The 13,200-nt window shown below is 47.2% G+C and overlaps 1 protein-coding gene across 1 annotated transcript; it reads left to right on the top strand.

Annotated features, from left to right (window-relative positions):
- The first annotated feature begins 9,420 nt into the window (after positions 1-9,420).
- LOC116909404 (immunity-related GTPase family M protein 1-like) lies at positions 9,421-12,665 on the top strand. Its single transcript, XM_032912969.1, has one exon. The coding sequence runs from the start codon at positions 9,467-9,469 to the stop codon at positions 10,661-10,663; it is 1,197 nt and encodes a 398-aa protein (XP_032768860.1). The 5' UTR covers positions 9,421-9,466; the 3' UTR covers positions 10,664-12,665.
- The last annotated feature ends 535 nt before the right edge of the window (positions 12,666-13,200 follow it).

Below are 13,200 nucleotides of genomic sequence, written 5' to 3'. Positions count from 1 at the left end.
GCATTAATTCGTGAAAGTTCATCTTTATGTTGATCTGTAGGAAACTTGCCCAATAGGGTGGCTATCACCCAGGAATTAATCGAAACAGGCTATAGGCAGTGAGGGCGTTCCGGCGTCCACCCACACCACACCACGTAAACGAGGAGTATGGCAATGACCTACATGAGACAACATGTCAGTAGCAAGAAGCAATCCTGGGATGCAGTCTCTGGGGCTGTGCCTCACCAGAACACACCTATCACAGCCGAGCCGGATGGTGGGCCGTCTCCAGTCTCCAGGGAGCTCACTTGCCCACTGCAGCTCTTCCTGCCTGGCATCCACTAACATAGATTTTTAAAAAGAAGACTTATTTTATTTTTGCATATATGTCCATGTATGCTATGTGTGTGTGTTGGGGGGGTGGGGGGGAGGATGCCTTCAGAGGCCATCTGGGAATTATAGGCAGGCGGGAGCTGCCTGACATGGTTGCCGAGAAGTGAACTCAGGGTCTCTGCAAGAGCGAGTGCTTTTACCGCTGAGGCACCTCCAACCCCAGGTGAAGGGTGTGTGTGTGTGTGTGTGTGTGTGTGTGTGTGTGTGTGTGTGTGTGTGTGTGTCTGTGGTGTTTGTGTGTGTCTGTGTGTATGTCTCTGTGTGTGCATATGTGTGTGTATGTGTGTGTATGTGTGTCTGTGTGTGTGTCTGTGTGTGTGCATATGTGTGTATGTGTGTGTATGTGTGTCTCTCTCTGTGTGTGTGTGTGTGTGTGTGTGTCTGTGTGTTTGCTCGTGCACACGTGTGCATAGGCCAGGCTGGCCAGCTGACTGTGTAGTTACAAATGGTCCTGAACTCCTGACCCTTCTGCCTCTCATCCTCATCTGTGTGGAGATGAGGAACATGCAGCCCCTTCCCCAGTGGATTCAGTTGCTCTTGTTGCTTTTGAGACTTGGTCTTTCTGTGTAGCCTTTGTTATGTAGACCAAGCTGTTTTAAAACTCACCGAGAGACTTACCTGCTTCTGCCTCCAGAGTGCTGGGACTAAAGGCATATACACAGTTTAACGTGGTGCTGGGCATAACCTGTGGCCTGTGAACGCTAGCTAAGTTCTTTGACAACTAAGGCATATCCATCCCTAATTATTAATATGCATTAGATGCAAAAATTAATATCATTCACTGTGAAGTATCCCCAAGTGCGTGGTCATGCCCATCTGCTGCTCCCAGATTAGAAAGAGGGCAGGGGATCTGTGGAGAGGTTACAGAGTGCTTAGGGAGCTCATAGCCAGTAGTAACCACTTGCAGTCTCCAGCCTCTGCTTCTAATATTTTCTGCTGACTCAGTTGACCTACTTTGGGTCCAAGACATGTACATAGAGGTGAACTACTTGGGTAGGTGTGAAGTAGGAGCTGCTGACTGCATAAGCAAGAGAGCCACAGACCCTCAGTGCTGGGCTGGGTGCTCCAGAGGCTGTGCTCTTCTGGAAATGGGAAACCAGGCATCAAGGGAATTGTTAACAGTGTCCTGGGACAGTGCAGCTGTCTCATCAAGACCACCCCAGGGTGAAGGCTGGAGGAGAGGATGATGTTGTGTGGCTCTGGGAAGTACTTCTCCATCTGTTGGAATATCGAAGCAGGGGCTTGGAGGAGCTGAGAGCAGCCCAGGCACTGAGAGTGAGGGAAGAGGAAGCCAGGGTCTGATAGAGAGTAATCTTGCCACATGAGTCCACAGGATACCCTCGGGATTTGGCATTGATGGGTTCTTTAATGAGCCTTGCCCCGAACCGCCCCCAGGCCTGTTCAGGCTGTTGTGTGAAATACAGACACTAGCTAAGCAGTTAACAGTCCTCTATCCCCAAGGACATCAATCAATAACGCAGGACAAGGGTGAGCCGGGTACTGTGTCTCCTGAGCTCTGAGGAATTCCGAGCGAGAAGAGACCACACTGGAGATCGGGTAGACTGACAGAGTAGATGAGAAGGGCTCCCTGGTGGGAGGGAACGAGTGAATGACTGAGCAAGGAGAGCAGACAGGAGGGGCAGCCTCATGAAGACTCTGCTGCTCTTGAGAGGTTCGCTAAGAAATGAGAACCTTGGGAATAAAAAATTTCGGTTCCCCCGGGGAAGCACACTGGGCTCCTGGGAGGAAGCCACTGACAATAAGCCTTCATCAGTGCTGGCCCCCGACTTAGGGAGGGTAAGTCAGGAGCTGAGTCTGCTCCTGGAACACTTAGCTGGAGGAGAAAACAAGGCCAGGGCTGAGCTGGTGTCTGACATTCTTCAAGGTCTCACCAAATATAATGAAACTAACATGGTAACCAATCAAAATTGTACTAATGTTTTACCCCTACTGATCATATTAGAGGTTACCTAACCCTTCTGGAAAATTCTCCTAGCCCTGCATAAAAGCCCTTCGGGCTGCCACCATTTTGATGAATGGTTGGAGTCTGGGGTCTTTCTTCAGCGATTCTCAGACCCAATCACTCTCTAACTGGAACTCACTGGGTCTGAAGACGGTCATCTCCCAGGGTTAGGGGCATCTGAGCAAGAGGGGCTCCAGGAAGGGAGGCAGCAGGGTCAGACCAGGCAGCTCTAACTGCAGCTCTGGATGGCAGGGTTCCCGGGGAGACTTCTGACCTCCAGGTCTGGCCATCCCCAGCAAGGCTCTCCCCTCTCTGAAAAAGAATGTAGAGTCTGAGTTGCTAAATCTCGAAAACCAGCGGTTTCTAGGAACTGAAACTGAAAGCTGTTCTGGCAGCCGGCCCCTCCCCTCCGGGGGCGGGGAGGCAGGATTTAAGCTTGGAAGTTGAGGAGTTGCGTTAAGGGCCAGGGTGCAGCAGGGTCTGAGTGGGAACCCGGGAACTCAGGCTGGCCTTCGGAAGCTCCAGGCTCTTCTAGTCGCTCTTCCCCACAGGACCCTGCCCCTTCAAACTTCTGCTCTCTTCCTCCTGGCTGTCCTGGGCCCGGATTGCAGTTCTGTAAGGCTTCTGAGCAGGTAGGTGAGGGGCTCCTGCTTGGCCTAACAACCTGCTCAGGGCAGGGGAGTCTGGGGTCAGGTGTTCTTCTGGGGGACTCTGTGCTGCAGGCACCCTCCCTCACTGTCTTCCGGACCAGAGTGCCTGGTGTCTGGCTGAATTGCGTTCTTCCCATGCACCAGCAGAGAAGCAATGTGCCCCCTTTTACCTGCATATCCCTGGGTTTGTGAGTCTTCGGAGGGGGCCTGGTTAAGAGAAAACAGGGTGGATTTTAGTCTTAGCTACTGACCAGCGTCCAGGATCAAAACCTCTCACAGGCAATGTCTGTATGTCCCGGAACTATATAAACACAGTGGCTCTTTATTCGGAGCAAATGGAGACTGGGACTTGAAACACTGAGTTCCCAAGGAAACGTTCTGTGTAATTCTCAGTTCAACTATTTTATAACATGTTTATTTAGTGTGTGTGCCTGTGCGTATGTGACGGTCAGAGGACAACCCCCAGAGCTGATTCTCTCCTTCCACAGCCGAACTCACACAGTCCCTGAACTCACATGGTGGCAAGTCCGCTTACTTGTTGAGCCTTCTCATGGGCCCTTTTAAAACAAACTAACAAACCAAATCAACCAACCAATCAAACAAACAAAACCAAAAAACCAGAAACCAAAACCACCTAAATAAATAAATAAATAAAAACAAGATAATACCAATTTAAGTTATTTCATCTGCTTTAGAAAACCTGGCATACTGCAGGCACCAGATCAGTCCTTCATAGATTATTACGGTGTGTTTGTGTGTGCAGGGGGAGGGGGCACTTTAAACACCACCTAGCCAAAGCACGCTGGGTTCAAGGCTGCTCCCACTGACCATGGGGCGGATCCTTACTCTTTCCTGGAATCAGTAGCCCCTGGAAATTCCCAGTGTCCCCCACAATGGTGAAGCAATAGCAACGTGGGGTCGAGACTCCAATAGGGTGTGTGTTCACAACAGTCCTTGACCTCTCAGATCCACAACTAGTTTAGGCTGGTTCCCACATCTCTGGAAGCCCCTCTCATGGAGGTTCAGGGTTGCTGGATGAGGAATGAACTGTGTGGAGTACTTTATAGGCAATCTCTTCATAAGTGAGTTTTCTTTTGGTTCTTTTTTTTTTTTTTTCTGTTCTTTTTTTTTTTGGAGCGGGGGACCGACCCCAGGTCCTGGCGCTTCCTGGGCAAGCGCTCTTCCACTGAGCTAAATCCCCAACCCCATAAGTGAGTTTTCAATGTTGGCATAGTTGAGCTCAGTGAGGTGCCTCACACTTGTAAGCATAGGACTTAGGAATTGGGGGCAGAAGATTGAGTTCAAGTTTCCATAGCGAGTTTTAGACTGGCATGGGTTATATTAGACTGATCTACATTTTTAAATGCATGCGATTTATTAGTCTATAATAATTGCATAGAAGAATGGGCTGTGGGCCAGTGAGCTGGCTTAGTGGGTGAAAGTGATTTGTTTCCAAGCCTGAAAAACCCAAGTTTGACCCCAAGAATGCACATGATGGAAAGAACCAGCTCCTGGAACTGGAGAGATGGCTCAGTGGTTAAGAGCACTGACTACTCTTCCAGAGGTCCTGAGTTCAATTCCCAGCAACCCCATGGGGGTTCACGACCAATGAGGTCTGGTGCTCTCTTCTGGTGTGTCTGAGGACAGCTACAGTGTACTCACATACATAAAATAGAGAAAAAAGAGAACCAACTCCCACAAGGTGTCTTATGACCATTTTTTTTTTTCATTTTTTTTTTTTTTTTTTTTTTTTTTTTCCGGAGCTGGGGACCGAACCCAGGGCCTTGCGCTTGCTAGGCAAGCGCTCTACCACTGAGTTAAATCCCCAACCCCAAGGTGTCTTTTAACCTCTGCAAGTGTACCCATTTGACACATCTCCAGCACATTTAAATATGTATATATAAACAATATATACATATAAGTATATATTTGTTAACATTTTAAGTAAATATTTTAAAATGCTTAATAGATTAATAACAAATGAATAAATTTTTAATAGATAGTTAATAACAGGTTGTAACATGGCGTATCCACATATGGTTAAGGTCAGTCTTCATTACCTTTCTCTCTGCTGTGATAAAATCCCTGAGGGGAAGCAACTTCAAGGAAGAAGGGAAGGTGTGGCCTCAGAGGCGTTCCTCAGCTCAGCTCAGGTATGCACAGTCTGGACCGAGAGAGGCGAATGCTGGCACTTAACTTTATTTCACTCCTTTGTCTTTTTATACTAGTTCTGGACCCCAGCCGGCAAGACGGCGAAGTCTACATCCAGGGTGAGTCTTGCCCCCTCAGGTAATCCTCTCTGGCAACACCCTGACACGTATTCTTATCCGTGAACCTCACCGATGCCCTGGGCATGTCGTGATACAATGAAGCTGACAACTGAAATTGGCCGTCACGGATGCTCATGTGATATCACTCCCCCTGTCACCCATAGTTTTTAGTTTGCTTTACTTAAGGCACGGAATTTTGGTGAGTTATCAGGAATATTTTTAGTGAAGTTGTACAGTTGGAATAAATATAATAAAACACAGGTCCCTGGGAAGGGTGGCACACGCCGTTTGTCCCAGCCCTTGGGAAGAAGAGGCAGGTAGATCTTTGTGAGCCTGGTCTACAGAGTGAGTTCCAGAACAGCCATAGCTATGTAGAGAGACTCTTATCTCAAAAATAAAAAAACAAAACAAAACAAAAAAAAAAAACGTTTCAGTCAGCTGAATCTGTAGAGTAATATTGTAACCTTAGTGAGTCATATGGCACAGCACTTGTGAGTGTACATGTGAATGCATGTGTTCATGCATGAACACGTATGTGAGCTTGCCCTGGCTTCTGTGAAGTCCACCTCTTTCTGTGAGTACCTTAGATTTCTGAGTCATGGCTCACATGGTCTGACTCTCCTCCCAGCCCTGGTTGTCCCTCTGTGGTGAGTTTCCTTGTGGGGGTCCCTTCAGAAGCCAGGGGGGGTCTGCTCCTCATTCTCATGGATGTCTGACCCTTGTGCCAAGAGGTAAACCAGCAGCAGCACAGGTATAAACTGGACAGGGCCCTCAAATAGGGAAGTGTGAGGCTACTTGAACTCCAGGCCAAAATGCTGACCAGCTCACGAAGGAAGCCTTGTCTGCTGAGGCTGTCCACAGCTGACTCTTCCTCCTGGCATTTTGTCAGAGGGATGAGAAAAGCAACTGATCTGGTAATCTGCAGGACACTAGGGACTTAGGAAGTTGCCCACAACTCACCCAGCCAGCGCTCTGGAGACTCAGGAGGAGGTGTCGGCCCTCTCTTTCCATGTGGAGACTGGAGCCGGGCCCCCAGGGTTGCGGAGCATGGGGAGCAGTGTGGGCTGAAGGCAGGACAGCCTATCAAAAAAGGTGAGCAAGTGGGGCAGAGGATGCCCCCACTGAGAATATGGAGGACAAAAAAACTGTACCAGAAGACTTAAGGGTGCTTGAGAAGCACCTTCCAGACTGAAGAGCCCTGGATTTCTCGGGTGGACACCTGGTAATTTCATGGGACCCCATGAGTAAATCAGGAAGGGAGCTCCTTTGGGGTAGGGGGTTAGTGTTTTTGGTGGTGGTGGTGGTTTTGTTGTTGTTGTTGTTGTTGTTTGTTTTGTTTTGTTTTGAGGCAGGGTTTTACTGTGTAGCCCTGACTGTCCTAGAACTCACTCTAGACTAGGCTAGCCTCCAACTCAGAGATCTGCTTACCTCTGCCTCCCAAGTGCTGGGATTAAAGGCGTGTACCACCACCTGGCTGGCAGGGAGCTCCTTAAAGGACAGAAGAGCTATGTGAGACTCAGGAAATACATGGTGCTGAGTTTCAAATGCATAGACACACAAACCAAGAAAATAAAACTGGGAGGGAAAGGAGCCACAGCAGTCACTCGTGAGTGGGGTTAAAGACACCGGTCCCACCCAGGGCCTTCCCCCGAGAACGGTGGGCTAAGGTGTTCGCCGTTGTCTTGCTTCTTGAGAGGTGGTGTGATCCTGTGTAATGTTTGGAGTCCTGTCCTCACACTTATATGTCCACACCAGAAGGCCAACACTGTAGTCTGTGGAAGGTGTTTTGTTTTTTTCGCTTACCTGTAAGTGCCGTGTGTAGTTTCTGCACTTCGTATCCTCCATCTTTAAAAAAGTTCTTTTTGAAAAAGTGTAGCCCTCACTGTTGGGCCTGGAGTTCATAGATCCTCTTGTGCTTCTGCCCCCTAGTGCTGGGATTAAAGGAATGTACTACCATGCCCAGCTTCTCATTGTTGTGTGTGTGTGTGTGTGTGTGTGTGTGTGTGTGTGTGTGTGTGTGTGTTGGGGATATGTACATTGTGTACTGCCCCAGGAGACCAGGAGACGCTGGCAGGTCCCCTGGAGCTGGAGTTACAAGAGGTTGTGAGCCATCTGGTATGGGTGCTGGGAATCAAACCTTATGATATCTTATGAAAGAGCAGTCAGTGCTTTTGGTCCCTGAGTGGCACATTCTCCATCCTGCCCCACAAAATACATTCAATCTCATATCAAAGATTTAGTCAAGAACAGAAACATGGTTGAATGCCCCATTATGTTGGGACATCTATATTTCCATATCAACCCCTCCATGGCTCAAGGATCTCTTAGAAGACATGGGAAGCATGTAAAAACTGTAGGATGTCCTGGTGTGCATGCGCGCGCACGTGTGTGTGTGAAATGCTGAATTCTGGACATAACGTGGCTTTTGTGCTTTTGAAATTATTGTAGCTGTGCAATATCACCACGTGACTGGGCCTGCTGGCACGGGGTTGGTCTGGTAAGGTCACATGCCTCCCTGAGGATTTGCACACAGTTGATGGGTGATGAAGGAAGGAGGGACATTTCCTTGAGTCCCTGTAGCTAGTGATACAGTGCACATGCTCAGTCACAGTTTTGTAAAGAGTCAAAGGAACCTCAGAAGAAAAGAAAAACAAAAACAAAAACAAACGCAGAAAGCTAAAAGCAAACCTATACAAGTGGGACAGTTGGGAAGGGGAAAGAGATCACTTGGACCAGGAGGAAGTCTAGACAGGTTAACAGGGGTGGGGGAGAGTATAATAAAAATGCATGACGTACAAGGATGCAAATGCCACAATAAATAATGATACAGCATGTGTATCATTAACATACACTAAAACTGCTGAGTGTGGTGGTGCACATCTTTAATCCCGGCATTAAGGAGGCAGAGGCAGGCAGATCTCTGAGTGTAGGGCCAGCCTAGTCTATAGAGCAAGTTCCTGGACAGCCAGGGTTACATAGAGAAACCCTGACTCAAAACAAACAGATAAACAAAAATACATATGCTAATAAGAACAAAACAGGAAGATGTTCACAGAAGAACTTCACTCTGTATTTTAATAAGGATAGCAGCAGTGGTAACAGACAGCCCGCATGCTGACTTAAGACTGATGGAATTACTTTTTTTAAAGATTTACTTTATGTGTATGCATCCCTCAGTGTCTGTATGTGCACATGCGCATATAAATACTCTCGGAGTCTGGAAGAGGGTTTTGGAATCCCTGAAATTGGAGTTACAGGTGGTTGTGAGCCACCGTGTGGGTGCTGGGAACCAAGCCCAGGTCTCTTGCAAGAACAGCCAGTGCTCTTACCTGCCGAGCTGTCCCCTCTCCAGGCCCTAGTGAGATCATTTGGAAACCATGTGGCTTTGCTGTTGAAGCTGATAGGTGGCCCTGTATTCCTTGTGCCATTTGTCTTAGGGTTTTACTGCTGTGAACAGACACCGTGACCGAGGCAAGTCTTATCAAGGACAACATTTAATTGGGGCTGGCTTACACATTAAGAGGTTCAGTCCATTATCCTCAAGGTGGGAGCAGGGCAGCATCCAGGCAGGCATGGTACAGGAGGAGCTGAGAGTTCTACGTCTTCCTCTGTAGGCTGCTAGCAGAAGACTGGCTCCCAGGGAGCTAGGATGAGGGTCTCAAAGCCCATACCCATAGCGACACTGACACTCCTACTCCTACAGGGCCTCACCCTCTAATAGTGCCACTCCCTGGGCCATGCCTATACAGACCATCACACCATTGCTACTGAATGTCACTGGGGAAAGGAAGAACACTTTTCACAGCGCAACTAGAACACATAGTCACTGATGGAGAAGTTTGTGTGAACCGGAGACTTGCTGGGTCCTCTGGGTGGGAGCTGGCCTGGACTGCCCCCTGCTCTGAATACACTTCCTCTGGGTAGCCCAAGCAACCAGGAGCCTGGACATTGGTACCCAGTGAGAGTCCTGCCTGACATCCCAGTGTTTTGCTTTAGGGTTTAGTGCTGCAGTAACAGCTGTAGAGCTATCCATGCTCCCCAAGAATGTGCTCGTGCCCAGGAAGGCTCAGCTGGCTCTGTAACAGCAGGTTTTGGCGTAGGATAGGCTATGGATCTGAAACTCTTGACAAGGAACAGTGTTTCCTGTGTGTGCCTGTCTTCACAGCGTCCCAACTCCCTTTCCTTTGCAGGTTGCTCCATTGCTCACCAACATGGAAGAAGCAGTCGGGTTGCCCGAGGATAAACAGTTTGCATGCTTCTCCGACGCTGTATTCATTTCCAAAGACAACAGTATTTTATCTGTAGAAGTCATCAAGAGTATTCAGGCTGCTGTGGCGGGAGGGAACGGGGTGGAAGTGGTCTCTATAGTTAAAGAGATCGTGCAGAAAGTATCCAGAACCACAATGAAAATCGCTGTGACTGGGGACTCTGGCAATGGCATGTCATCTTTCGTCAACGCCCTTAGGCTCATTGGACATGAGGAGGAGGATTCAGCTCCCACTGGGGTGGTGAGGACCACCCAGAAACCAGCCTGTTACTCCTCTTCCCGCTTTCCCTATGTGGAGCTGTGGGACCTGCCTGGCATAGGGGCCACAGCCCAGAGCATGGAGAGCTACCTGGATGAGATGCAGTTCAGCGCATATGACCTCATCATCATCATTGCTTCTGAGCAGTTCAGCTCGAATCATGTGAAGCTGGCTGAAGCCATGCAGAGGATGAGAAAGAGGTTCTATGTCGTCTGGACCAAGCTGGACAGGGACATCAGCACAAGTACCTTCCCTGAACCCCAGCTCCTGCAGAGTATCCAAAAGAATATCAGGGAGAATCTCCAGAAGGAGAAAGTGAAGGAGCCCCCCATATTCCTGGTATCTATCATGAAGCCTTTATTACATGACTTCGAAAGGCTTAGGGAGACCCTACGGAAAGACCTCTCTGACATCAAGTACCATGGTCTCTTAGACACCCTTTACCAAATTTGTGTGAATACTATTAATGAGAGAGTAGAGTCCATTAAAAAGATCATAGATGAAAATAACCTACAAAGAGAGTTTGGAATCTTGACTCCAGACAACCTGACAGAGACTCGGAAAGTCTTCCAAGAAATCTTTGGTGTGGATGACCAATCTCTCAGCCAGGTGTCTCGGAGTATGGAAAAGCCAGATACACATTACAAGACTAGCATAGAGTCCCAGGAGATACAGAGGTACCAACAAAATGGCTGGCCATTGGTTTGGTTGCATCGCCCTGTAACCCAGTTTTTCTCTACAGGCCTTGTCCGCGTGCCATGCTGTTCTTACTCTCATCACCATAGATACAAGCAACAGAAAGGTGTACTTGATGAAACTGCTGGCAAAACCAAGAATGTTCTGTGGAAAATCCTGGAAGACTCCATTTCTCAAAAGACCTAGACAACTGAGGTCTTCTCCCCAGCCCTACACCTCACATGTACCCCCAGTTGAGCTAACCCCTGCCGCACGGGTTCCAAGTTCCTTGAGGTTAATAGGCTGACTCTCCTAATGGTGCCTCATGAGGCACTATAATGGACTTTGGTCTGTACCATTTGTTTGGTTTTACTAATTGAACTATCTGGGATCCCACTGTAAGAGAAATTTCCCTTTTCTAATTGCTCAGAATTTCACATTTGACATAGCTCACCTTAGCGCCTATGATTAATATAGTTCCTCTTAGAGGCCTCTTGGTTTGCTCATATCTCTTTCCTACTTTTCTTCCCTGACTCTGGAGATGGAGTATCCCTTAAGGAATGGGGAAGACCATGGCCAGCAGAGGCCTGTTCTCTGACCCCTCCTCTGATCTGTAAAGAGGAAAAGGAAGTTAACTCTGGTCCTACTGGTAATGGGATTTGCACAGTGCTGAACAGAAGGGTTCTTGGTGCCCTACACTACCTGCGATGATGTCAGTGGTATCATGACTAGTCATGGCCCCTCACACTTGTGTTCCCAGTTTTATATTGGACCTCAACTTCTTCAGCTGCCCCTAACTCTGCAGGCCGCACCCCCATCCACATACACACAGACCCTTCTCCCGTTTCGTTCTGTTTGTGTGGCTTTGTGTTTCCTTAAGACAGGTGCCACTCCGGGTTCTGTCATGTTCCTTTCTCTCAGCCCGGCTTTCAGTAGACATCAGTACTGTCAGCCCTTCTCAGTCTCAGACCTTTCTCTGTCTTCCCCTTTCATCTCTTTGACAGAACACTAAATGCTTTCCCACTGCCAACTGTTACCAGCCTCACCCCGGAGTGTTTAGTTTGGGCTCATAGTTTGCCAGGACAGCCCATCACAGCTGAAAGTCATCACAAGAGGGGCACGGAGCAGCTGGTCCCATGTGTCCTCGGTCAGGAAGCAGAGAGAGATGAATAGGTCTCTTTGGTACAGGTTTGCCTTTTCATTCAGCCCAAGACCCCAGCCTATAGAACGATACCATCCACGTTCAAAGTGGGTCTTCCAACTTTCAGGTGTAGTTTCACACATGTGTAGGGAACTGTGGTTTCAGTTTCCAAGTGTAGAAACTCCCTCTAGATATGCCCAAAGGTCCCTTTCCATAGTGATTCTAGATCCTGCCAAATTGACAACCAATATTAACCACACAGGCACTGCGGGTATACAGGGGTTTTATTGGTTAATAGTGGGAAGAAGGTTGGGTGTGACTTAGTTGTACAGTGTTTTCCTAGCACATGGAAGGCTATGGTTTTGATACCCAGAAAGAAATAATATCTGTTTTGAGATGGAAAGAAAACACCAATTGTTATTTGTTGGGGGGAAAAAACATGCACCAACCATACCCTCTTGCTGGTACAGGTACTTTATGAAAAAGCATCACTTAAATGTAAAAGGTGGGTTTACTTTATATGTTGTGGGTAAGGATAGGTTGAACTGAGAAGTCTCACGGCAGTGGGATTGGGGGTGAACCAAGTTCTGCTAAGACTCTCCTTCCCCCTGCTCGTTCTTTTGTTAACGTGGTTCCATGGACTCACAGGAAAGGTCTGCAATGAAATCAGAGGTTTTGTTTGCCATCCTTATGATGTACATAGGTATTCAGAAATAATTCTTGAGGTCACGTTTATAGCACAGATCCCGCTCCAGTAGGTTGACTGTGAGAAAGCAAGCGTGTTTTCTTAAAGCTCTTCTAAGGTTGTATGTGTTGGTTACAGGGACTCTAACCCGGCCCCAGCACTCAGGAAACTGACTGTGATCTCACTGTTAGCCTGGCTGGAGAAGCAGGTTGTGAATTCTGTGTCTTAGGTCACAGATGTAGATTTTCTCTTTGCTGGTTGTATGTACAGATACAGAAATATATGTCCATGGGTATTATATAGTCATCATACACATTATTCTGTATTGTATGTAACATACATGTGGTCTTAATCTCTATGATGGAATAAATCATCACAGTTATAGGAATAGATGTGTTATTTTTGTTCTTTATTTTTGATAACTTCATACATGAACACTGTGTTTACATCACCCTACCCTTCTCTTCCCCCATAAAACTACTCCTGCATTCCCTCAAATGTTTTTAATAATGGATTTTAAAAAGATTTTATGCATAGCATTTTAAAATTTTAATGGATTTAAAAATATTTTGACATATATATGATATCTGTATCTATCTATCTCTCTATCTCTCTATCTTTCTATCTCTCTCTCTATCTATCTATCTATCTCTATCTCTCTATCTCTCTATCTATCTCTATCTATCTATCTCTATCTATCTATATCTCTCTATCTCTATCTATCTATCTATCTATCTATCTATCTATCTATCTATCTATCTATCTCTTATGTGTGTGTGTTTCAAGATAGGGTTTCTCTGTATATCTACCCTGGCTGACTTTGAACTCACAGAGATCTGCCTACCTCTGTCTCTCAAGTGCTAGGATTAATGGTATGCACTACCACTGCCTGGGAATATATTTTGTTTTTAAGTGTCT

This window comes from Rattus rattus, chromosome 9, assembly GCF_011064425.1.
Source record: "Rattus rattus isolate New Zealand chromosome 9, Rrattus_CSIRO_v1, whole genome shotgun sequence".
In the NCBI taxonomy this organism is placed as follows: Eukaryota; Metazoa; Chordata; class Mammalia; order Rodentia; family Muridae; genus Rattus; species Rattus rattus.
This window is presented reverse-complemented; position numbering and strand designations above follow the sequence as displayed.

Excerpts from the sequence above, each read along its gene's own strand:
- LOC116909404 (XM_032912969.1), top strand. The coding sequence starts at position 9,467 with ATGGAAGAAGCAGTCGGGTTGCCCGAGGATAAACAGTTTGCATGCTTC.